Source organism: Balaenoptera acutorostrata, chromosome 14, assembly GCF_949987535.1.
Source record: "Balaenoptera acutorostrata chromosome 14, mBalAcu1.1, whole genome shotgun sequence".
Classification (NCBI taxonomy): domain Eukaryota; kingdom Metazoa; phylum Chordata; class Mammalia; order Artiodactyla; family Balaenopteridae; genus Balaenoptera; species Balaenoptera acutorostrata.
This window is the reverse complement of record NC_080077.1, coordinates 49,623,600-49,650,379: the sequence shown is the minus strand read 5'-3', so window position 1 is coordinate 49,650,379 and position 26,780 is coordinate 49,623,600. Positions and strand designations below refer to the sequence as shown.

General features: G+C 35.6%; 1 protein-coding gene across 3 annotated transcripts in view; it reads right to left on the bottom strand.

Moving 5' to 3' along the window:
• Positions 1–26,780, bottom strand: part of REV3L (REV3 like, DNA directed polymerase zeta catalytic subunit) — a 188,900-nt gene that overhangs the window by 36,571 nt on the left and 125,549 nt on the right. For all 3 annotated transcript variants that reach the window (XM_057527858.1, XM_057527859.1, XM_057527860.1), the window contains exons 17-22: positions 20,780–20,972; positions 19,501–19,612; positions 13,890–14,005; positions 11,099–11,217; positions 3,369–3,487; positions 1,445–1,586 (exon numbers count right to left, since the gene is read on the bottom strand). In XM_057527858.1, coding sequence (XP_057383841.1) covers positions 1,445–1,586; positions 3,369–3,487; positions 11,099–11,217; positions 13,890–14,005; positions 19,501–19,612; positions 20,780–20,972 — 801 coding nt within the window. The remainder of the gene's footprint in view (positions 1–1,444; positions 1,587–3,368; positions 3,488–11,098; positions 11,218–13,889; positions 14,006–19,500; positions 19,613–20,779; positions 20,973–26,780) is intronic.

Here is a 26,780-nt window from a genome sequence, read left to right as displayed (position 1 = left end):
TTACATAACGTTGGTTATTTAATCGGCTTTCAGGTATCTGAAGGGAACCCTTTGTAAGTCCTTTTCCTATTCCCATAACTTTTATAAAAACTGCAAAATATGTCAAATAACTTACACAATAAGTTATTTTTGAAAAGACAGGCACAATTAGATTTCTTTTAATATTTAAAGATAGCAATATCATAATAAACAGATGTAGAAAAGACAGTTGTACAATTTGACAATTTCATTAAAAAAGTTGGCCAATAATCTTTGACAAATTTATTTGGGAAAATTAGAGAATGGGGGTCAGGACACTTGAGATGGATAAATGTTATCTCAATTTCCCAAGAAGGAACACAGGATTCCAGAATTGAAAGGTAGTCAGGTTAATACTGGTCCCTCACAAAAATTAATCAAGCAATTACTGATAGTTTATAATAACTGCTATAAAGCAGATGGTTTATAGTTTAGAAGAAGAAAGCACTCACAAGAACCAGCATGGGTTCACTGAAGTATTCTCATATGGTTTTAAAGTATCTTTGCCTTTTATTATAAGCCAGCTCAAATAGTTTTTAAAACTTGTGGGAGTATAAATAAGTAAAATAAATAGCTTTATAAGCTATTTAATAATAGCAATAAAACTAAATACAGCAACAGGTAATGCCAAAGTAGTTAGCGCTCTAGTTTTGCTATATTTACTGAATTGGTAGATTGGGGGAATGTTATAGACATAAAATAATTAAAATAAAAGATTTTATGAGGTTAAGGAAACTAAGCGATTTAATGTAGTATCCCAGATGGCTAGCACAGTGTTTATTTAACACACTAAAAGTATTCAAATAAACATTTGTGGAATAAAAGCATGAAACCATTTTCAGCAAGGCATTTAAACAAAAATCTTTCATTATATCCTTGGGAAACTAGTTAGAAAGAGATGAGTTAAATGGCTTCCAAGCTCCCATTTTTCTTTAACTTAAAAAAAAAGTGATACAGCCCACTTACGTTGATTCCCAAATCCTCCTTCTTCTTTTTTTTATATTAAAGTTATCTGCTGGGAGTTGGAACAGCCAAAAGTAGGAATGTAAAACAAAAGAGAGGTAGACTTTCTTTGCCACATCCCCAGTTCTGAGTGGCCTTTCAAGTCATCCCTAATCACACTGATGGTATTCAGGAACATAATACCATCCTCAAGGGCATAGCCATTTATTTTCTTATTATCATGCAAAACTCAGCAGTGGCCAAAAAGTTGGTGGGGAGAAAAAATAAAAAGCGGAGCTGTTAAGTAAATTAAAGCTTTTCCAGAAAATGAAATGACAAGATTTGATTAACTAGCTACATGTATGTATTAGTTGGTACCAGATAGAAAGTTAAAAAAAAAAAAATCAAATCACCTCAAACATCTCAAAAGTACGTGTATCATTCACATAGAACTTTCAAGTGTGCAAGAAAATTGATTTCCTACCTGTGAACCCCTTGTCAGTACATGTAAAAACTGAATGCCAAAAAGTCTAGCCATTTCACTGGTTTTCCCAATCAGGTCCAGCTGTTCTAACATTTGGAGATTTCCACGGACACGGCTAATGTAATGATCAACCATTTTCCATCTGTTAAAAGAGAATCCATGCTATGAACGTTTGGGAAAAATTTGTATACTTGAAACTAGTACTGTTTTCATTATGTCAAAAACTACCTATTAAAAGTGAGGTTATTTACGGAGGGAGTCATGATCGAGCCTTTAGCAAAGTAGGTTAATTAGTTAAACATTAGAAAATTTCAGATACTTCAAGGGCATAAAACCTAGTGCAAATATGTCAAGTTTAAAATAATGCTTGTGATAAGACTAAGGATAATTATTTTCAACATTTTGCTTGATTTTACTCTATTTTTATTATAAAAAATTAACATTGTCTCTTAGATGCCACTGCTAATGATGCAATAATTATCCAATTATAATTATGCTATCTATAGGCTTTTAATAAACATGGAGGCTTTGGGTTATCATTGTTAATACCAGTCTAAAAAAAAGTATGCACTGGTGTCTTATGGAAAGAAACAGAGTAATTTGGTGAAGATTTAGAAAAATCAGGAAAATAATTTTAATGAGACCATACGTGGGGTAAATATATATGTCAGATCAGTATTTCCTGTGAAAATACAAATATTCTGTTGATTTAAGCCATGAAAACCTCTTTACCCTACTTTTTTTGTTAAGAAAATAAGCAAACAACAACAAAAACCTTCACCAAAGCTATGAAAGGAAGTTTTGATTTAATATTTTGTTAATAAAATGTAAAAATTATCCAAAGGTATATGATAAAGAATAAAATTTATTCATTTAAGGAATATTAAGATTCAAATATATTGCAACCTTTAATTATGTGGGTTTTAAAACAATATAGTCACATAATATAGTTCAATAAAAAGTTTAAAAACCTGTTCCTATGACACATGACTAATCGTACAGAAAAACTAGAAAATGAACATGAAAAGAAAAAAAAAAAATCACCCTATAATTAAAAACACTCCTTACAAGTGTTAGTGAGGATGCAGAGAAATTATAACCCTTATACACTGCTGGTGGGAATGTAAAATAGTGCAGTTGCATTGGAAACAGACTGACAATCCCTCAAATTGTTAAAAATAGAGTTACGATATAATTGACCAATTCCACTCGTAAGTATATATCCAAGAGGTATAAAAATATTCATCTACACCAAAACTTGTATACAAATGTTCCTAACAGCATTTTTCAGAGTAGCCAAAATGTGGAAGTAACCCAAGTGTCCATCAACTCATGAGTGAGTAAATAAATAAAATGTGGTATATACCCACACAATGGAATATTATTTGGCAATAAAAGGAAATGAAGTATTGACACATGCTACAAATTCATAATAGCTTCAAACCAGAAACAACTCAACTGTCCATCAACAGGTGACTGGATAAATTGTAGTATACTCATACAATTGAATATTATTTAGTAATAAAAATAGGAACAAACTCTGGTTCATGCAACAACATGGTTGCATCTCAGAAAACATGCTGAGTTTCTTGAAAGCAGACACAAAGCGGTAGACTGTAAATAATTCTAATAATACAAAGTTCTAAAACTGACAAAACTAATCTATAGTAATAGAAATTCAATTCATACTTACCTGGGTGGTTAAGGAATAGGTAGATTAACTACAAAGCTATATAAGGGAATTTTCTGGGTGTTAGAAATGTTCTTTATCTTGATTGGGGTAGTGATTACAGGGTGTATACATTTTTCAAAGTCATTGCACAATATACTTTAAATGTGTGCATTTTATTGTATATAAATTATACTCCAATAATACTGATTTTTAAAAAGAGATATTATCCTCTTCAGAGTTATAAAACATTACCTGTATAGATCTGTCTTGTTATCAAACCAATCTGATAAGACTCGAAAAGTAAAGAGGGGAAAACGCTGATGAAGAACATGAAAGCTCACATTTTCAAAGGTGTAGTTAGTTAGAGCCACCTAGGGAAAAAAAGGGAAAACTCCATTATAATAATGCTCATACTTACATGCAAATTTGGTTCTAAAAAATCCTAAATATTATTTCTAACTTTTCATAGTAGATATGAAAGCTACTTGTAAAAATGATTTGTGTTACAACTGAATCATAATTAACTTAAAACTATACATATAGCCTACTAGACAGAAATGTTTGTAATAAATTAATATTTAATTAGAAAAGTAATCAGACCTGAAGAGATTCAACTTGGTCATATAATACTTACTTTAGAGATCCCAGTTCTTATCACTTCTGTTTATACTCTATGCCAATACAAATACTGACAAACAGAAGCATTGTCAAGCAAGTTAATTTTTTGTTCTTTCCATACTTACTTTTTGATCCTGGATGACATGCTGATTAACAGGCTCCCACAGATTCGAGGATGAGTTATCTAGTTAAAGGCAGGCATTCATCCTGCTCCCAAGAATTACATCAGTACTAAGACCCAATATATGGACATTATAGAGTCAATTTCATTCCGAAAGCAAAAGATTAAAAAGAAATGACAGAAATGTTTCCCATCTTCAAAATATGTAGGTGAAAGCTGTGTTACTGGGAGAAGAATACTGAAAAAGGGTCCAAATTCATAAAACATACCTCTAGCTAGATGATCTCTCAGAAATACCTACAAGACACAAGCAATCTAAACAATGGCAGGTATTTCAGTGTAAAATGGAAATTAAGGAACCAGCAGTCACCATTCTTAGGTCAGCTCGAGGTTCTGAGGAATAGTTCAAACAGCACTTCACATTTGTATATTACAATTTTAAAATATATTCTTTTCCACTTCTACAATCCAGCAAGTACAAAACAGGGATAGACTGTTAAGCTCATCTCAGTGCAGTGACCCAAAAAAAACTGGTCTTCTTTATCTACAATTTCTATCAATCTCCAGAACGACAGCATCAGAATGTGGCATACTTTGGAGTATGTGTATGTACTTACACTTAGACAGACAGACAGACAGACAGACAGACACACACACAGACTTTTAAACTTTGGAATGAGCATATCTATTCTAAAGTCACCAGTATAAAGCAGGTACTAACCCATTATGGGGGTAAATGGAAGTAAATTACCATTTCTTTTACAAAAATCAGTATTGCCCTGGAGTACTTCTCTCAAAAATAAATAACTCATTTTATTATAAAATTCCCATATTTAAGTGACTCTTCTACATGCTAATGAATATTTTAATTTAGTTTAAAATTTTTTTCTCTTTAGGTTCATAGAGAATGGAACCAAATATCTGGTCTCAGGTAGTTACATGATTACCTAATAAAGAGTATATAGCACTTTAGACCAAACCTAAACTTCTGCTAGAGTATATATCATCATTAAAACAATCAAAAAATCTCTACAGAAAAGATCACCATGTTGTCCTGCAGCTCTCTCATTATGGGAGAACTTGGAAGTTTGCCATGTAGGTTGACCTATAAGGATTAACTAGGGGATTCTGTGATCTCAAACTAAACTTAAATTTTAGAAATTGGTCCCCAATATCTGAGGCAGATGGCAGACCTATGTTCTGAGTTGAGTTTATTTCAAATAGAACTATGCCATAAATTGGATTAAGACTAAAATATGATAACCTTATAGCACCCACTCTACTTTGGGTCTTCTTAGTGTCACAGAAGCGTAAAAATGGTCACCTATAATCCCAGCTGTGAGTAAAATTAAAGGAAGGAAACATGAACTCTAAAATTAAGATGATCCACCTTTAGAATGTTCCAATCTTTAGAGTGATTTACTCCATAAGTTGACAGTGAATCTAAAACTATGAATTAGGAGTTTGTTACTTGTTTTAGAAGGCAATCTGAGTAAGTTAAACATTGGAAAAATGTACTATGTAGATCAAAGTCAGAACTGATAGAGGAAGAAAGTGTTACAGTCCTTGGCCATTTATTTTACTGATAAAGGAATCAGCTGATAGAGCTATGGTTACACTTTTATATTCACAGAGTCAATGTGCAGTACCCAATGGTTAGTCCCTTCAGAAACAAATTATTCAGAATGGGGAGAGGCGATCAGAGAATTAGTGCAAGGGAACTGAGAAAATAAAGAGGAAAGTGGAAGGAGACCATAAGGAAGCACCTGTGCCCTATTATCCTCTATCGCCTTATTCCCGCAGTTGTTCCTCATTTCCCCAGAGTCTTCAATTAAAAATTCTGGTTGACATAAACTTTCTATAGAAGAATACACAAATTTAAAGTGAACAACTCATGAATTTTTATGTATACATCCATGTAACCACCATGCATATGAAGAAATTTTTAGGACACTGGAAGGCTCCCTTGTGCCCTTTCCCACTCAATACTCACCAAAGTTATAGATTAGTCTTGCTATTTTTTTTTTTTTTTTTTTTTTTTAAGGATTTTCTTATTTATTTATTTATTTATTTATTTATTTTTGGCTGTGTTGGGTCTTCGGTTCGTGCGAGGGCTTTCTCCAGTTGCGGCAAGCGGGGGCCACTCTTCATCGCGGTGCGGGGACCGCTCTTCATCGCGGTGCGCGGGCCTTTCTCTATCGCGGCCCCTCCCGTCGCGGGGCACAGGCTCCAGACGCGCAGGCTCAGCAATTGTGGCTCACGGGCCCAGCTGCTCCGTGGCATGTGGGATCTTCCCAGACCAGGGCTCGAACCCGTGTCCCCTGCATTAGCAGGCAGATTCTCAACCACTGCGCCACCAGGGAAGCCCAGTCTTGCTATTTTTAAACTTCATATAAATGGAAATATTTAATATGTACTATTATTTATCTGGTTTCTTTTGGTCAGCATTGTTTGAGATTCATCTATTGTTCAACGTGGCAATATTTCATTCTTTTTCATTGCCATGTGGTATTTTTTGTTTCAGCTACTTACTCTGTACCCTAAAACACACCAATTATTGGTGACAAGTCTATCTCCTTTTCTAGAGTGTTCTTTGACAGCAAGATCATCTCTGTACCTCCTTCCCACTCCCTCCTCACTCTGCACCAAGACTCAACAGTCTTTCCTCTAAATGTATATATATCATTTATGTCTCATTTGGCTCTTACATGCCTATGGGGTCAGTGATAGATGCCCTATCAAAGCCATATAATATATATGGGATATGTGTGTATATACATACAGACACATACTCATTTTAAACATGCTCTCTGTTCTCAGAGAGCTTATTTTATATATTTTATTTTACACATGTTTTACCTTATATATACTTAAAATAAAATATACAAAATAAGACAGAGCGCATGCCCACAATCCTGATTCTTAACCCCATACTAGCTATGAAGCTTTTAGGCAAGTCACTTCTGTGAATGTCAGTTTTCTCATCTGGAATAATACCTCACTACTTTCTTGTCTTACTTATCCTGCAAGTTCGTGAGTATCAGAAGTTAAAAATGACAAGTCTATAAAAGTGCCTTATAAATGATAAGACAATATATGAATACAAGGGAGCATATTATTTTACCTAACAGATGCTTACTGACAGACTGACGCTGTAACAGGGAATATTAGAACCAGATTCCAATGTTCCAAACTGAGATGGAGGCCTACATGCTTGTATGGAAGCATCTCATCTTCCTAGTGACTGTTGGGAGTGTTCTTCACTATCTTGTCTGACAACTCCTTCGTAGCATCTGATGCCTCTGTTGGCTCCTCAAAATGTTTTCATTCACAAAATTGTGCTTGGCTCAATCCTGATCATCGCTCTCTCCATTCACTTCTTGGTGAGCTCATCCACACTCTCAGGTGACTTTCAAGGCTGTACCTTTAATCCAGACTCTACCCCATATTTGAGACTTTCCTATTGAAATGTCTGTTGAGTATCTTTCACCTGGATATCTGACTGATACCTCATGCTCTATATCCTTAATCTTCATTTTCCCACCTAAACATGATCTTAAATCATCTATGCCAGAACACTGATAATCATTCTTGACACCTCCTCCTCTTCATCTTTTTGTACATCCAATTCTTGTGGATTTACTCTCTAAATTGTTTTGTGAATCGCTATATCACTGTCAACTTTTATTTGAGCTACTACAATAATGTTCTCACTGGTTTCCTACCTCTGGTCTTGCCCCCTTCCACACTGCTACCAGAAGACAAGTCTCAGAGGTAATTGACATCACTGCCTCCATATCACCTTAGCCACTCCGACGATCATACTCCAAGACCTGTGATTACCGGTAATTGTACCCTCTCCATAATCTCATGTAACCCATCCTCTGACCGCCGTCTCCTTCCGGGTTACTCCCCGTGAGATGCCCTGACCTCTTTGCTCCTAACCTAGCTCAAATTCCACAGTCATTATAATCCCAATTTTGCACTAACATTCAGTTCTCTGCCCCCTCTTGTCCTTTTAATTAATTAAGTTTTAGTAAAGCCATAACCCTTTGCTTGTGAGCTGTGCTCAAATCTAACCCTCTGATACTCTGCACTTATATCTGTGAATTTGAACACAGCTGGCAGGTATCTCTTTAATTTACTGATGCAAATCTCAAATGGGCTGTCAATGCCTAGCTTCTATATTTTCTTAATCAAATTCTCCTAAATAACTCTTCTCTCCTCAAACCCAAAGAGCCCCTCCCCAGCTGAGAACAGTGGTTCCTATTTCACTGAGAAAACTGAAGCAACCAGAAGAGAACTTCCACAGATTCTCATCCTCACATCTACCCATCTAACAACATCTGCACCCAGATAATCTGCCTGCTAAAATGGAGGAACCAGCTATACCCTTAATCTTAATTTGATCTAAACCGAGGCCCAAATCTGTGCACTAGCGATGGCATTCCGTAATATTTGTTGAATTGAATCAGATCTATTTCCAACCTAGTTAGCAAATTCTTGAAAGGCCTGGATTAAGTTGATATCCAGAAGGCCTCTAAATATAATCCACTGGGGAAGAGTCATTTATTCTTTCATTCAAGCAGTCAAGTATATCATGAGCACTATTTCAGAGGCACTTCGTTTGTTACTGAGGATTCAAAGTCTGGAGGGAACAGCAGTAATTCTATGTTAAGCAGGAGAGTGAAAACTAGTATGTTAAAAAACAAATTAAAAAAAAATTTAAAAATCCAAAGTAGCATTAAAAAAAAAAAGGTATCCATTCAACTGTAAATTGTATCTGGGGAGTGCAACTGTTGTGGAGATGTTGGATTTCACTTTCATTTTACATACTCTTCTGCATTTTTTATAGTGAATATAAATTATTTTTAATAAGGGACATTAAAAACAAACTATAGGGCTTCCCTGGTGGCGCAGTGGTTGAGAGTCTGCCTGCTAATGCAGGGGACACGGGTTCGAGCCCTGGTCTGGGAAGATCCCACATGCCGCGGAGCGGCTGGGCCCGTGAGCCACAGCTGCTGAGCCTGCGCGTCTGGAGCCTGTGCCCCGCAACGGGAGGGGCCGCGATAGTGAAAGGCCCGCGCACCGCGATGAAGAGCGGTCCCCGCACCGCAATGAAGAGTGGCCCCCGCTTGCCGCAACTGGAGAAAGCCCTCGCACGAACCGAAGACCCAACACAGCCAAAAATAAATAAATAAATAAATAAAGTAGGGGAAAAAAAAAATTATAAAAAAAAAAAAAACAAACTATAAATATTTAAGAAAACAATAATAGAGCTAGAAACAGCTAAGTGTCATGACGGAGATACAGATAAAAGAAATAAAGATAAAAAAGGAGCTTCTGGAACTGTTTAAATCCAGAAAAAATAGTTTGAGGGCCTCTAATATGAAGAAACTCTTAGGGCCAAAGTCATAACCCTTAAAATTCTATAACAACTAGAGATACAAGACAGTACTTCCCACAAGTTCATTCAGGATTTCACGGAAATTTCCAAATTGCCAGAAGTATTTAGGGTTAGGAAAAAAGTGATAATCTAATTTGGCGCATCTAGGAAGTAGAGGTGGTGGTGGTGTAAATTACCCTACTCATAACTTTTTCACAGTTGTTCCGCACAGATACAAATAAAGATCAGAGACGGTATACATTTAGCCTAGAATTAGAGAAAGCCTTTGACCCTGAATTTTCAGTAAGGACTAAAGAAAGCCCTAAACTCTGAAAAAATATTTACTCTCTAATTTGTGATTTTTAAGCTAACAGTTGATAATTGCTATAGTTGCCCTTTGGATCTTCAGGAATGAAGAAAAGACCCCTAAAACTAAGTAAGACTCAATAATTTAATTTTGTGTTTATATACTTAATTTATGTGTTCATTCAGGCAATATCGGAAACTGAAGTTTGAAATACATAATGGAATATACAAACCAAATACATCACAATCTCTGAACCTTCCATATCCTATGCCGTGTCACTAGGAATTACAGTGGACCCTTGAACAACACAGGGGTTAGGGCACCAACCCCCATGCAGTTGAAAATCTGTGTATAACTTTACAGTTAGCTCTTCGTATCTGCAAATCTGCACTGCAGATTCAACCAACCCGTGGATCATGTAGTATTGTAGTATGTATTTATCGGAGAAAAAAAAAATCCACCAATAAGTGGATCTGTATAGTTCAAACCCATGTTGTTTGAGGGTCAACTGTATTTTTGAAGTCACTGGAGGATTCTTGTGCTGACAATATTTTAAGAAGAAACAACAGGATAAAATTATCCTCAATCAGATACATATATGGTACATTTTCAAATTAGATAAAATGTGAGTATAACTTTAAGCTCATGGTGCAGAGAGAAAATAAAAATAAAAATGGGAATACCTAAATTTTATATAAAGAGCATATTTTCTTATCTGGAAGAATTACTCTGTGATTGGTCCCAAAAGAATTGCAGAGGGCATGCTTGGAAACTCAAATTTTTATATAAATCTAGAAGAGCCAGAAAAGATCACAGCGAATGAGTGTATAATAGAAAAAGAAAGTATTTTCAAAGGGAAGTAGTTGAAGAATAGAGTTCTCTCTTAAATTTAAACATTTTATCTGATATTACAAGTCCAAAATCTGAGAATAGAGCAATTTATTGTAGGTATCTTTTTTCTTAACATTTCTGGTGACAGAATTATTTCTCTGAGTGATTGCATATTAATAAGATAGTTTCATACTACCAAAAATCCTTACCTGGGCCCCCAGAGACTCAACTGGATGCTGCTATTAACTATTTCCAAGTAATGTGTTTCCAATTGACCCAGGTTTTAAATATCCTTAGTTCAAAAAGTTCTTTCCTATATCTAGACTAAATTTTTCTTACTGTAATAAATCAAAAAGGTCAAGCTGAGTTTATCTGGCCTTGAGTGTAAAAATGATTTAAGAGCAAAAAATGATGAAATTATACAACATTCCATACATACAAGATAACATTTTATGATAGCTGTAGACTTTTATAGCCACTGCTATTTGTGCTTAGACAGAAACAGGGGAAAAAAAATCATCAATAACAAAGTTAAATACTTCTATAGCTTTGCATTTTAGAAAGTAGTATTTATTTTTGAAACTCTAAGTATAATAAAAATAATTCACAAATAAGCATAAGCTATATAGGAAGCTATACTAATATTCTATAATGATTAAAATCACTATATATTGATCTGATCTCTTATTTCAAACCAAATTTCAGATAAAGTACCTTACCTCATTTCTCATGATTCTCCAAAGATTTAGTGTAATTCGGCCAACGATATTTATCTCACTCATTGTATCCGACCCATACTCATCTCTTTCGGCTGCAAATCTGTTCTCAACTTTGTCATCTATAGAAATGAATATAGGTTGCATCAGGACTCACAGATACCAAATTTCCAAGCAAACCATGCAAAAGAAAATGAGAATAATAAAAATTCAAGATGAAGATTAAAGATTAAATGTAATTCACAGTTTATTTTGTATTAGACTTAAGAGAATAATCATTGACTAATAAAAGTTTTTCTTTCCTCTTTAAGTTATAAAAGAATTTTGTGAAATATATCTGAAAACTGTATATATTTTTTAACAATAAAACACATATATACACACACGTTTTTTTAAAAATAAATGCTTTTCTCTTTAAATATGATAATTACTGGTGCTATTTGTTTTTTAAATAAATTTATTTATTTATTTTTGGCTGTGTTGGGTCTTCGTTGCTGCGCAGTCCTTCTCTAGTTGTGGTGAGCGGGGGCTACTCTTTGTTGCAGTGCACGGGCTTCTCACTGCAGTGGCTTCTTTTGTTGCAGAGCACGGGCTCTAGGCACGTGGGCTCAGTAGTTGTGGCTCACGGGCTCTAAAGCGCAGGCTCAGTAGTTGTGGTGCACGGGCTTAGTTGCTCCGCGGCATGTGGGATCTTCCCAGACCAGGGCTCGAACCCGTGTCCCCTGCATTGGCAGGAGGATTCTTAACCACTGCGCCACCAGGGAAGCCCTGGTGCTATTTTTATGAATACCTAACACCACATCATTTCTTTGGTGTTTGGATGAAAAATATTTGTTATTAAACTGGTCATTTCTTGGGGAAAAAAATGGTAGAATTTTTAACCTAAACAATTCTCTGAAAATTTGTTGACATTAATTAATGATGTTCATATTCAGGGTGAAATTCTATTAACTACGTATGGAAAACTAGATGAAGAGTTCCTCTTACAGCGAACAGAGTTCTGAGTCTAGTTTCTAAGTGATGATTTTATCTAGAATTAGAAATTAAAATTTATTTCTCCTATATAACACTGGGTATACATGAATGTTGTTGATAGAGGCTCTAGAATAATAAATATATTTACCATATTTGAATGTCTATTATGTTCTAAGAACTTTACTAACATTATTTATTTTATTTTAATACAGCCACTTTATTATGTTAGTATAATTTTTATTTTGCACTATAGTACATTCTACTCGGAAATGTTTTATCTTGCCCCAGGCCATATAGTAACAAAACCAGTATTCTAAACCTGGGTTACCTGATTCCAAAGACCATGTACACAAACCTACTGCTCTTCTTTATTTTAAAAACATAATGTTTAAAAGATTTTTTTCAAGTGTACAGCATAGTGATTCAGTATTTTTGCAGATTATATTCCATTATAGGTTATTACAAGATAATGGATATAATTCCCTGTGCTATACTGTGTGAAACTAATACAATATTGTAAATCAATTAAAAAAGAAAGTTAAAAAAAGTGTTTTTTTTCTTTCACTTTTTCATTTAACAAACACATAATGTTTACTATGTTCTCAGGCACTGTTCTAAGTATTTTATAATAGCCCTATGAGATAAGTTCTATTACGTCCCTATTTTACAGATGAACAAATTGAGGTATCGATAAGTTAAGAAACCTATCCTGTTGGATGTCTGAATCCTGCTGGCCAGGATTTGAACCCAGGTGGTCTTTCTCCAGAATGTGTGCTCTTTACCATTGGTGCTCTTTACTATGCCTCCCTAAGCATGCCCTTTCTACTGCACCATGTTGCCTCATAAAAAGGGTTTCAGCAGTGATCTAAAAGGACAGGAGCTTTCATTCATTATTCTGAAGTCATATACCTTACTCATTACAATTAATTAATTAATAAGTGCACTGAACACTCATGCTACCTATCCTGAATGGTTCAGAAACCTATCCCCAATGAAATGTTGAAAAATTTGAGATATATCACTATTCCTATCACTCAAGGGACAGAGAAGCTACAAACAATTAATGCAATGAAAAACTAAAAGCAGCTCTGCCATTTTTTCTAAACTTCTGCAAAACTCAAAATATTTACTGTCCTTGAATCTTCTAGCTTCAACTTTTCCCTTTACATTTACCAACACTTTAGATATTTTATTGACTTCATAACCCCTTTCAGGAGGTATCTTGATTGGTTTTACTAATTTTGTATTTGATCTTTACGCCTCCCAAAGTATATGCTACTTTGTCCTAGTCCGACTTGGGCGGGGGGGCCTTTAAAACAAAGTTATTAAAAATTCAGTAACTATAAACAAAACATAATTTAAAAAATGCTTGAAAAACTAATTTTGATATGAATATTATTACTGCCCCTCTCTTCAATTAGAATCACACTTTTGGGGAACAGCCTTCAAAATTCATGTAATTTTTTAGCCTGACACCCAAATAAAAAAAGTTAGTGTTCCTCTACCATCTCCTCCTTCCTCACCAAATGGATAAAACATAGAACCAGACAAATAAAATAAAATTATGGTATATCAAGTCAAAGAAATGTTACGTGCTTCATAATGATTATAAAGACTATCTCATAATGCAGAAAAATATTTATGTTAAAATGCTGGATAAAAATGGGATATATGTATGATTAAAGTTTATAATGGAGTTATGATATATCTAGAACTTACACAATTTAGTATTAAAAATCAGGCTAAAATAATAATCTTGTCTTTATTTATTTGTAATTTGCCCTGTAGTTAACAATAAAACATTCATAGTGCTTCCTACCTGGCACCCGAGAGATCATCTGGCATAAGTCAACACTCAGTACAGCAGCCCTCTGTAAGAGGTAACCCCAGGAATGCATCTGAATCTCATATCCTAGCAGAATATCAGGATCATACCTAAAGAAGGAATGAAAAAATTAAACAAGGACCACACATTTGAACCTTTAACCAGAAGAACTACTTCTTCATGATATAAATGACAAAATTAAAAATCTATATTTTATAATGTTTCTCAGGTGATATAGTGATACCTATAGAATTTCTTCAGAGGAAGGGATGGGGTGGTTAGAGTTCTTAGTTCGAAGCTACTTTTGTAAAGCAAAAGTAGTTTTTACTTAGATTATGTATTTACTTGATATGACTTGGCAAAGAGGCTGCTAAAAATTGGGGTGGGAGGCAGGCATTACCAGTAAAGTGTATAAGTGAGGGTATAATTGAGATATAATGTGGGTAGGGGTGGGGTGAAGTATGAGGGCACGTGTGGATACTGTATTTTGAAAATGATCCCTGTTTGTTGTCACTTCTCTACCCCTCTACCCTCTACTGTCCTTAAACAGTTGTAATGCTGAGAAAGAAAATGAAAATTTCTTCCTTTTCCCTCTTAGTAAAGACTTGGTCCTCACATAAAGTAAGGCCTCCGTAATGATAAGTTTGTCCTCTAAACTTAAGAGGAAGGTGACTCAGTTTAATGGAAGAATTAAATATTAATAGGGGTGAGATTAATGTGGGGAAGCTAAACATCAGAAACTAGGTGAAAAATATGCTTACTGGGGTCACACAGTTGCACTGGTAGAACTGAACTGACAATCTGCATCCACCTTAGAAGGAGCTGTTTTGTGCTTCTTCTGAGGACTTCCACAGTGACCACCATAAAAAAATGTTTGATCATAGTACAAAGGAAAATAAGCATGAAGATTTACTTCAATGGGAAAATTGTGTGGGCAAGAGAAGAACTGATTACAGTCTTAAGTGGAGAACAAAAACTTTTGAGAGTGAAAACTACTGTAATGCTATCAAATTAGAAGTTCCAAGTTACTCTGATTATTGTACCATTATTCATAAAAGCCAAAAAAGCAGAGTGAAAGATCACAAAAATTTATAAAGTTGGGTTTTACATAACTGCTTATAAAGTCACTCTGAATTATGGGATGTGCAGCCTGTCCAGATTACATCACTTAACACTTTAAGTTTCATCAAATCTGCAGTTATAGATTACCCCAATTTACTAATGTAAGCAATATATGGCTACTCTGCAAGTCTGTGGTATAACAATGGATCATGGGCAGACCAGATCTATTTTTAGAACTGGTTTGCTAATATTTTATCATACTTCCATAGCTAATTTCTTTAAATGGGTATTGAATGACATTAGTTTTTACTTAGATAACAAAAATAAGAATGTCACAAAAATGTCTCCTTACTTAAGTGGCTAATGTCAAAAGAACTAGGTTCAAACTTCTGCAATAATATTCTTTTCATTTTTCCTATTCCTTAAAGGCCCTATAAAATACATTCCCTAACGTAAATTTCAATATCTGGTGATCTGCTTGTGATCCATTGTTATACTACAGACTTACAAAGTAGCCTTCAAACTTGTCAGGAGAAAAAGATAACATATATCCATGTGCTTTCCTCTATATAAAAAGGACTGAAATTTCTGAGAAAACCACTTAATTTAATAAAACTGATTAATTTAAGAGAACAGCCAAATGGATCTTTTCACCGACCTATAAAAGTGTTTTCTTGGTAGAAAGTGCCACGTGGCTGGTAATTTTGGAACAAAGAGCAGGATTATAACACGAGAGAGTGGGGAGAAGCCAAAGAAAGTAAGGCAATGTGCAACAATGAGGCAAAGGCTCAGTCTCAGAGATCAGAGGTTAAAAGGGTAGATTAATTCTTAAAAAGGAAGTCCAGAAAAGTCCTAGGGCTTCAAGAAAAGAGAAGTCCCCCAAAACCCTTCCTGCTCATTAGTCTTCTAAAATAACATCCAATATCTCAACACATCTTTGTTGATAGCAACTTCATCAACTCTTCCATTAAAGTTAAACTCTTCTCAGAGCAGTCAAAGATGATCTGCATGACAAGTGCATCTCCCTATAAAACTAACTATGTAATGTCTAAATTTGAGAAACTGGGGCAGAAGTGTTAAGTGACTCTAAGGATCGTCAGGGAAAGGAGATTTGAAGGATTCCCATACACACACTAAAGAACCCATGCAGCTGACTGCATTAATACTAAGAATATTTAGAACAGGCATTACAATTTGGTCACAGTTAACCTTGATCTTAAGAGAAGACTTTGGAAGACTGCTGGAGTACCTATCACATACATTTCTAAACATGGGTACAACATGAAGATGCCAGATGATTACAGAGCCCTTATGTTATAACTCTTACATAGTTCTTCCACCTTCTTCATCTGAATTTTTTTGATTCATAAAACATCTACTTATTAAGAATTATTATTCCAATCAGCTACTTGCTCCGTTGTGGTAAATGACTAATAGAGTGATTAAGTACACTTATTTTCTGATAATGTTTTGAAAGTATTTTTTTCTCAATTAACAAGTACCTATTTTATAAACCACTACTGCTCAGAGATGACCGCTGAAAAAACAAAAAGCTACCCTTAATGCTTCTCTTAATGGATTTATTAAATAGATTTTGTTTTTAGAATAACTGTCATTTCAGTATTTTTCAGATTATGTATATTTATTTTTTGACCTAGAGGCTGTTTAGTTTTTACAAGACTCTCAAAGCTGATAAAACATCTTTTTCAAGTTCAAAGTCCCAAGGATTCCGTATTTCTTCTGTGAAAACATTCAGTGACAATAACAAAATCTTGGTGACTTGTTCTGCAATTTCTGTAAATTTCATTCACTCTACCAGGTTTCTAAAAGTTATAAAAAGAACAAGGTTGGGTAGATAGGATTAGTAGTGAAGAACAAAACTGTGCTTCTGATGAAGCATCAGAAAAAGCAGCAAATATGAAAATAATTTTATTTGCTTAGGCAGAAAAAAGCTGCTTTACAATTAATATTTTAGATAACCCAATAACATCTGTACAGATGAGAGGTGAGGGGGCTCTAACTAGAGGAATGGCAATGGGCATGGGGAAGGGAGAAGGAATGATCTTGAAAGATAATTCTGAGGTTAAATGGATAGGATGTAATGCATGGATTAGAGAAGAAAAAAAGGAAGGACTCAAAACTTAAATTATTTAAGTTAGGGAGTCTGGGGAAATGTGAAATTAATAGTTCAAGGAAATACAGAAGGAGAAAAATGTTTGTGACAAGAAGATAATGGATTTGGTTTTACTTGTGTAATATCGCTTTACACTGTTTTATGTGTTTGCCACCTGAGCAGGTAAATATTAAGAATAGAAAAATAAGGACAATAAAACTCTGAGAATATGCATCTATATCTTATTCAATCTTATATTCAGCACTTAAGAACTGTATCTTACACACAGTTAACATTTAAGTACTGACCAGGCTAAGAGTTTTATGTGCTTTATCTCACTTAATTCTCATATCTATTACCCCTTTTACAGATGAGGAAACCGAAGTTTAGAGAGATAAGTAACTTGCTCAAGACAAAAAGACAGAGCTGGCTGACTCCCAAGGCTACGCTCTTAGCAAAACCTGTGTAGAGTAGGTACTCAACAAATGAGGTGTAAGAAGGAAATAATCTTTTAGGGAGTTGTTTGGACTAATATATAAAGGACATTACAGAATTTAAATGTTGATATTTAAGCATTTTTCTTCTTTTTCTAATAGCCATATGATCTTTTGAGTAAGAACCAGAAGTTAGCTTTATTTTGTTTACTGCATTTTTCTTAACAACTAGTGTAAGTCATGTTATGGACATTTAAGAAAGTTCCTACACTTGCAAATGATTGACAAGATTCTCAATTTTCGCAGGTAATCCTATTGCTGGGAATAAACCTAACAAGGAGAAGACAAGCATACAAAGCCCAGGGACATTACTGGATATGTGCTGGTCCATAGAATGGCATCTGCCTAAAACTCTTACATGTTCCTTTTGCTAAGTTGCTTGCAGTGGGGGCACTGAAAGTACCTGACATGTTGACATCTCTAAGAGAAGATAAAAGGTAGGACTGACAATGGCAAGACTCAAATGGATGGGAACCCATCCAGTCACCAGTGCTATAAATAGTAAAAATATATTCCTCTTTTTTCCTCCCTAGAGTGGTGGGTAGCAGCATATCATTTTTTTTATGCTTTGACAATTAATCTAATTTTGTTTCACTGAAAACGTTTTCTGCTTTTCTGATTTTCAAAATGGTTTATGTTAACCCATCTGGGATGCAATCAGATGTTGAGTCAGTAAAACATCACCTTGATCTTTAATGCAGGATATCGTCTCAGTTTTATAGGAAAAAGTTCGACTACAAAAGCAGAACAGAAAGGCTTGGGTGTAACAACACGCTCAAGGACAGCTTTTATCCATACATCAGGATCCAAAGAGTATTTTCCAGCCTGCTTTAGGCATTTAAAAACCTAAATCTAGCAATGGGCAATGGCTACTAAGAGTTATACTCTTGAGAAAATGCAAAAGCGATCCACTTAATTGTTTAATTTTTAAATTAAAATTTTTTTGGTTAAAAAATCTTTTTCATAAATTTTGACAAGATTCTACTATCAAGCATCAAAGCCAACTATCAAATGGTCAAAAGAGATTTTTAAGAAACTATGTACACAAAAGAGTATGTACCAGATAGTCCTAAATTTATGAACAAATTACATTCCAAAGTTTTTTGGAAATACTGATTTGTTTAAAACTCAGAAAACATTTTCTTTAAAAAAACAAAGAAAAAGAAAAAAGGTACTGAAATGGTGGCTGGCTCCCAAGGTAGAAGACTATTTAATGAATAATACAATTTAACTTTAGTACAGTTCCCCATTATTTCTTCACCATAGAAAAATGCTAAAATCCAACTGGGAAAGCTAGAGGCTAAGCTAATATTTCTCTTTCACTGGCCCCAAATCCTGAGACTAGAATAATCTTTTTCTTATCCCTAATCTGCTGGAAATGGTGATGGTGGTTGGAGGTGAGGGCAAAATCCTTTCCAGGCTAACTTTTCTTTCAAGGGCCATAGGAAGGGATTCACTTCCTATTTTTAAAAATTAAAAAAAATTTTTTTTCTTTTTTATTTATTTATTTTTGGCTGAGTTGGGTCTTTGTTGCTGCACGCGGGCTTTCTCTAGTTGCGGCGAGTGGGGGCTACTCTTCGTCGCAGTGCGTGGGCTTCTCCTTGCGGTGGCTTCTCGTTGCAGAGCACAGGCTCTAGGTGCGTGGGCTTCAGTAGTTGTAGCACACGGGCTTTAGTAGTTGTGGCTCGCAGGTTCTAGAGCGCAGGCTCAGTAGTTGTGGCTCACGGGCTTAGTTGCTCCACGGCATCATGTGGGATCTTCCCAGACCAGGGCTTGAACCCGTGTCCCCTGCACTGGCAGGCAGATTCCTAACCACCACACCACCAGGGAAGCCCATCACTTCCTATTTTTAACTTTCACCTATATTAATCAACAGTAGCACAAAAGGACTCTGAACAAAAACTGGAAAAAAAAATCAGAAAATACAAAATAATACCTCTTTATTATATGTGCAATTTCTTGAAAAAGTGCCTTCTCATCAGCAGCATAGGTAACTTCTAGTCCTGTAACTCCAGATCTAATAAGTAATGGGGTCTGATATCTGATATCTAAGAATAAACAAAATATTTATTATATATAATTGTTTAAGTAATATTATCCCTTACTTTTGAGTAAGACTATGCAACTAAAATACTTTAAAATGAGACAGCATTCCCCAAAGTAAATACATAATTAGCTCAGTTTCTTGAAAATTTTCTTAAAGGTTTTCTAGTACAACATGTAACTGAAAATTCAAACTTCATATTTTCAATTATTTTCCGGAAAAGTCTACATTCACAAAATTCCCCAGATAATGTGTCACCCAAAAAGAAATATTATTACTTTGTTTCTTCCTACAGGAAGAGGCTTGCTTAGTGGAGAATATTTTACTCAGTGGTATGCTGGAGAATGCTTATAAGCACCTCTCCAGGAAAAAAAAAAAAAAAAAGCCCTGATTTGTACTGCTTGCCTATATCCAAGATGTGAAAACTTCCCACCATGGCTAATTTGAAACTACCAATGTGACATCAACTAGTTCAAATAATTCATGAAAATTTAGCAATTGGCTTGTGAACTGGTACAAGCCAGCTCAAGCACATCACCGATTAAACTGCAAATTCCTGTACAGTTTTGTTATAGGTTAAGACTTCCTCCTCAATTGACTGAATTCACAAATTACTATTTAAAATTGCAGAGGAACAATTGGTATTTTATAAAGTGCCTTACATAGTATCCTATATGAAGAACCTCTGAACCAAAAGTGTATGTATTTAGGAAGAGATATCAACAAAATTAGAATATATCTTGTCTTTTATAAACCATTAACTTACAGTAGTAACTTAACTTCTTAAAGTAAAGAGAAACTCTGTATTAGCAGCAAAATACCAGCATGCATATATAAGGAAGACTGTCCACCCAACCTAGAGATACACAATCATCTGACTTCAGTATTAACAAGTAGTATTTTATATGATAATATTTAGATCAAATTAGATATGCTAATTGGAAATTTTATTAAGCTCTTTATATTGTATTGTTTCTGACTTCTAACAATAATTCAAGAATAATGAATTTAGGACAAAGCTATAGACAACACTTCCTACTCCCACCTCAGCAAACATTTTAGAGAGGAGTTCCTTATGCTTGCTTGGTTTAGATCTTGAGCACAGAAACTGCCCCATTAAAAGGTTCATCCTAGTTTAGGTAGGTATAAAATTAATAAAAATGAACAATACCTTGACTAGAGACTGTCTTGTTTTTATCAATCACTATTACACCTGTGAGTTCTGTTTTGTCTGTATCCAGTAGTGGAGTGTCAGATGAGATGCAGTAGAACAGAGCACAGATTGGGTCAAATTCAGGATCTGGTTCTAAGTCTCGTCTAGTTCGAGCATGTAATTCCACACTGATTAGAGTAAGATTTTGTATCTATAAAAGGAAATAAAAATCACGCTTTTAAACATTTTTTTTGAGACATGCCGAAAGAAGTCTGTTTCACTAAGACTCTAAGGAAATACATGTGTAAAATTACAGAAAAAAACAGTTATAAAGGACACATTCACAATTTAACACTCCAGAAATTAAAACTAGATTTTTACTTCTAAGATTAGGTTAAATCAATTCACGTTTTTCTTTTAGAAAATCTGCTTACGCTGTAATTTCTTAATGACAACACATACTTAAAACTATCTGTCTAGAGTACATGCAGTGCCTCTCAATTTTTGCAATTTCTATTTGAGAAAGAGAATGACTAGTCCAGGTGGTTGTACATTCAAACCAAAGTCTGTTGCTTTTACTTTTTACTTTCTACCCAGTTAATTAAATTACAGTTTTACCTATAGTTTAAACTGAAAAGACATATATTTTTTAGTTTGAAACTCCTACCTATTAATCCTCTGAGGGCTACTTAAATTTAGACTTTTGTACATAATAGGCAGATTTTTAATTACAGTTTTTCCTGAAAAAAAAAAAATCATAAGAATTGTATGGTGTCAACTACACAATAGCCAGATTTTTGCGCATGCACATTTTCTCTTTGACATATAATGCAAAAAATATAATATTTTGCTTTTTACACTTATTTTCCTATGTTAATAACTCTTCTTAACTGTAATCCTTTGTTCTCTTTCTAAGACACAGTAAGAATAAACTCTGGGTAAGAAAAACAAGATATATGTTGGATGATTAATGATTACAGCTAGAATTATAGCCATCACTGTACCAGTAATATACATATACCTGGCAATGAAAAATTAGTAGACTACTGGTAATTACTCAGATCATATACATTTAATAAAGAATTTATATTTTGTATTTATCTTGCATGCCATCTGTTGAAGAAATGTAAATGCAAGGCTCTCCTTAGTGATGGGAGTAGAATTTGGTAGATATCTTTGGAGGACAACTTAGAAATATCTACCAAAATTTTAAAAGGACAGAACAAATTAGGGGTTACCAGTGGGAAGAGAGAAGGGGAGAAGGTCAAGATAGGGGCAGGGGATTAAGAGATAAAAAACACTATGTATAAAATAAATAAGCAACAAGGATATTTTGTACAGTACAGGGAAATACAGCCATTATTTTATAATACCTTTAAATGGATTATCATCTATAAAAATATTGAATCACTATGCTGTACACCTAAAACTATATAATGTTGTAAATCAACTATACTTCAATTAAAAAAAAAAAGACATATCCTTTGATCTAGCATTTCTACTCTTGAGAATAAGCCTGTAGATATATTCATATATGCAGCCAATATATATGCACAAAGATATTCACTAAAGATGATAATATTTTCAGTTTTTTGTAAGTTAAAAAGACTAAAAACCTAAATGTCTATCAGTTGGGAACTGGTTACATAAATTATGTGGCTTCCATAAAAACTACAGAATGGAAACTCAAAAAGAATGAGCCAGATCTACATGTCCTAAAATGGAAAGACCACCATAATACATTGATAAATGGAATGAGTATAGTATGCTTCCATGTATGTAAAAAATGTTAAGTATATGCATAGAAAATGTCTGAAAAGAGACAAAAAACATAAAACTGTTTATTGCCTTTGGGGAAGTGGACTGCTTAGTCAGGTGGGAGAGAAGCTTACTTTTCAATGGAAATCTTTTTTTCTTTAACATCTGTATTGGAGTATAATTGCTTTACAATGGTGTGTTAGTTTCTGCTTTATAACAAAGTGAATCAGCTATACATATACATATATCACCATATCTCCTCCCTCTTGCGTCTCCTTCCCACCCTCCACATCCCGCCCCTCTAGGTGAACAGAAAGCACCGAGCTGATCTCCCTGTGCTATGTGGCTGCTTCCCACTAGCTATCTATTTTACATTTGGTAGTGTATATATGTCCATGCCACTCTCTCACTTTGTCACAGCTTACCCTTCCCCCTCCCCGTGTCCTCAAGTCCATTCTCTACGTCTGCATCTTTATTCCTGTCCTGCCCCTAGGTTCTTCAGAACAATTTTTTCCTTTTCTTTTTTTAGATTCCATATATATGTTAGCATACAGTATTTGTTTTTCTCCTTCTGACTTACTTCAACTCTGTATGACAGACTCTAGGTCCATCCACCTCACTACAAATAACTCAATTTTGTTTCTTTTTATGGCTGAGTAATATTCCATTGTATATATGTGCCACATCTTCTTTATCCATTCATCTGTTGATACACACTTAGGTTGCTTCCGTGTCCTGGCTATTGTAAATAGAGCTGCAATGAACATTGTGGTAATCTTTTTGTCATGATGTGAAATTTTTTACCATGTACGTGTATGTAATAGTGCATGCATTCATTAGTAAATTTGTTATTAAGTACTTTTTAAAATATAAGAACATTAATTATGCATGTATAAGGCATATAGAATAATAAAACAAATTTCCAAAAAATCCACCACTTTCCTTAAGAAATATATATTGCTGTTTCTATTTTTTTAAAAAACAAGTAATATTAAAAAAAAAATCAAACCAAGTAAAATGGGGAGCTAATGAAAAGAACTTTTACTTTTAAATATATACTCTTCAGGATTTATTCTTTTAAACAATAAGCATGTACAAAAATGTGAAATGGAAAACCTCTCTCCAAACCCAAACAAAACAAAACAAAAAGCCCACTTTAATTAGAAAACAATGAGCACATGGAAAGACTATGGAGAAGACTGAAGACAATTTCAGGTCAAAAAGAGTCTTGGAGGTTGACTTATTTATATACCAGGCCAAATTGCACACTCAAATTTTGCCTTTTTATTCCTCGACATAAAATGCATTAGTGTTCTTACTGGCATTTTTTTCTTAAGCCAACATATGGAATGAAGAGATGGAGAGAGAGATTTACTGAGTGTTATCAGTAAAGAGGTGGGTAAGAAAGGGACAAGAGGGGCAGAGTCAAGATGGCATAATAGGAGAACGTGGATTCACATCTCCTCAAAACTAGGGCACCTACCAGACACCAGTGGGGGACCATAGACACCTAAGGGGATGGGAGGAACCCCCAGCGACCGGGTAGGATGTGGGGCATGGGGGGAGTGAAGGGGGAGGAGAAGTGGAGGTGGCCTGGGACTGCCATCCCTGAGGGGCGGCTGGGGGAGGGGAAGGGATCCCATGACTGAAGGGGGAAATTGGGGGACCACTGGAAGGGCAGAGGATCAAAAGGGATCATGGCCAGGCTTCCCCTGCCCACATGGACCCCCAGGAACCTGCTGAGATCCCGGGCCTGATCCTCTGCCCACCTAGGTGCCCTCCAGCCACGTGGGTCCTGAAGGAATGGGAGGGAGGAAAGGGGGAGCAAAAAAGTAAAAGGCTGGACCTCTGGGACCGGCACCCCTGAGGGGTGGCTGGGGGAGGGGAGGAGTTCCTACACCCAGTGGGACCCACCCATGGTTAGGGGTCCAGCGGCGACAGGGGAGACCCTGGGGGATACGGTGCAGGAGGGGTGCGAGGGAATGGAAGGGAACAGGGCCAGTGCTTTCCCTGTCCACTTAGGCATTGGGAAGCCTGTTGGGCTCCCGGGCCTAATCCTGTGCCCTCGGAGCCTCCCTCCTGCCCCGCAGAACCCAAGCCCCGCCCCTACACCCCCACCAGGGCCCCACCTCTACACTCCGAGACCCCCTCCAACGAGCTGGACCTAAACCCCGCCCACAGAGCCTCACTCAGGGTCCCACCTCCAAACTCCAGAACCCCACACTCCAGAGGCCCTCCTTTCCACCTGCTGCCTCTCTCCTTCTGCGCAGGTCCTAAGGAGAGGCCCCGTCCCACGCTTGAACATCACCCCACCACCACCCGCCTAGGTCCTGCCCCACCCTAAACCCCGCCCCTGCCTAAGTTCCACCCCCCACTTAAACTCCGCCCCCATAGCCAAGGCTTTTTTTCTTTTTTTCCTTTCTTCTTTTTTCCTCTTTTAGACTGGGGTTCTGTTTTGCTTTGTTGATTCAATGTTGTTGATTCTTTTATATTTTTATTTTTCCTAATAAATCTTTTATTTTTCTAATTTTATTTTATTCTTTATACTTTGTTATTGTTCTCTCCTTTTGGCTTGTTCCCCCCCACCCTTTCTTTTTTTCTGTTGTGGTTTTATTTTACCTTGTTGCAGTTGTTTCAATTATAGTTTTATTCTTCCTAATATATTTTTTATCTTTCTAATTTTATATTTTTATTCTTTGATATTGTACTGCTCCTTTTTCTCTCTCTCTCTCTTTTTTTTAACCATGCCACGAAGCTTGCAGGATCTTGGTTCACAGGCTGGAAGTTGGGCCCGAGTTCCTGTGGTGGACACTCCAAGTCCAAACTGCTGGACTAACAGCGGACCTCAGACCCCAGGGAATATCAATCGGAGTGAGGCCTCCCAGAGGTCCTCATCTCAGCACCAAAACCCAGCTCTATCTAACTGCCTGCAAACTCCAGTGCTGGACGTCTCAGGTCAAATAACCAGTGAGACAGAAATACAGCACAACCCATCAAAAAAAAAAAAAAAAAAGAAACTACAAAAAAATACGTTACAGACGAAGGAGCAAGGTAAAACCCACAAGACCAAATAAATGAAGAGGAAATAGGCAACCTACCTGAAAAAGACTTCAGAGTAATGATAGTAAAGATGATCCAAAATCTCGGAAACAGAATGGAGAAAATACAAGAAACATTTAACAAGGATCTAGAAGAACTAAAGAGCAAACAAAGAGTAATGAACAACACAACTACTGAAATTAAAAATACTCTAGAAGGAATCAACAGCAGAATAACTGAGGCAGAAGAATGGATAAGTGACCTGGAAGATAAAGTAGTGGAAATAACTACCACAGAGCAGAATAAAGAAAAAAGGATGAAAAGAATTGAGGACAATCTCAGAGACCTCTGGGACAACATTAGAAGCACCAACATTCGAATTATAGGGGTCCCAGAAAAAGAAGAGAAAAAGAAAGAGACTGAGAAAATATTTGAAGAGATTATAGTCAAAAACTTCCCTAACATGGGAAAGGAAATAGTCAAGTCCAGGGAGCACAGAGAGTACCATACAGGATAAACCCAAAGAGAAACATGCCAAGACACATATTAATCAAACTATCAAAAATTAAATACAAAGAAAAAATATTAAAAGCAGCGAGGGAAAAGCAACAAATAACATACAAGGGACTCCCCATAAGGTTAATAGCTGATTTTTCAACAAAAACACTGCAAACCAGAAGGGACTGGCAGGACATATTTAAAGTGATGAAAGGGAAGAAACTACAACCAAGATTACTCTACCCAGCAAGGATCTCATTCACATTTGATGGAGAAATTAAAAACTTCAAAGATAAAGCAAAAGTTAAGAGAATTCACCACCAAACCAGCTTTACAACAAATGCTAAAGGAACTTCACTAGGCAGGAAACACAAGAAAAGGAAAAGACCTACAAAAACAAACCCAAAACAATTAAGAAAATGGTAATAGGAACATACATATCAATAATCACCTTAAATGTAAATGAATTAAATGCTACAATCAAAAGACATAGACTGGCTGAATGGATACAGAAACAAGACCTGTACATATGCTGTCTACAAGAGACCCACTTTAGACCTAGGGACACATACAGACTGAAAGTGAGGGGACGGAAAAAGATATTCCACGCAAATGGAAATCAAAAGAAAGCTGGAGTAGCAATTCTCATATCAGACAAAATAGACTTTAAAATAAAGACTATTACAAGAGAAAAAGAAGGATACTACATAATGATCAAGGGATC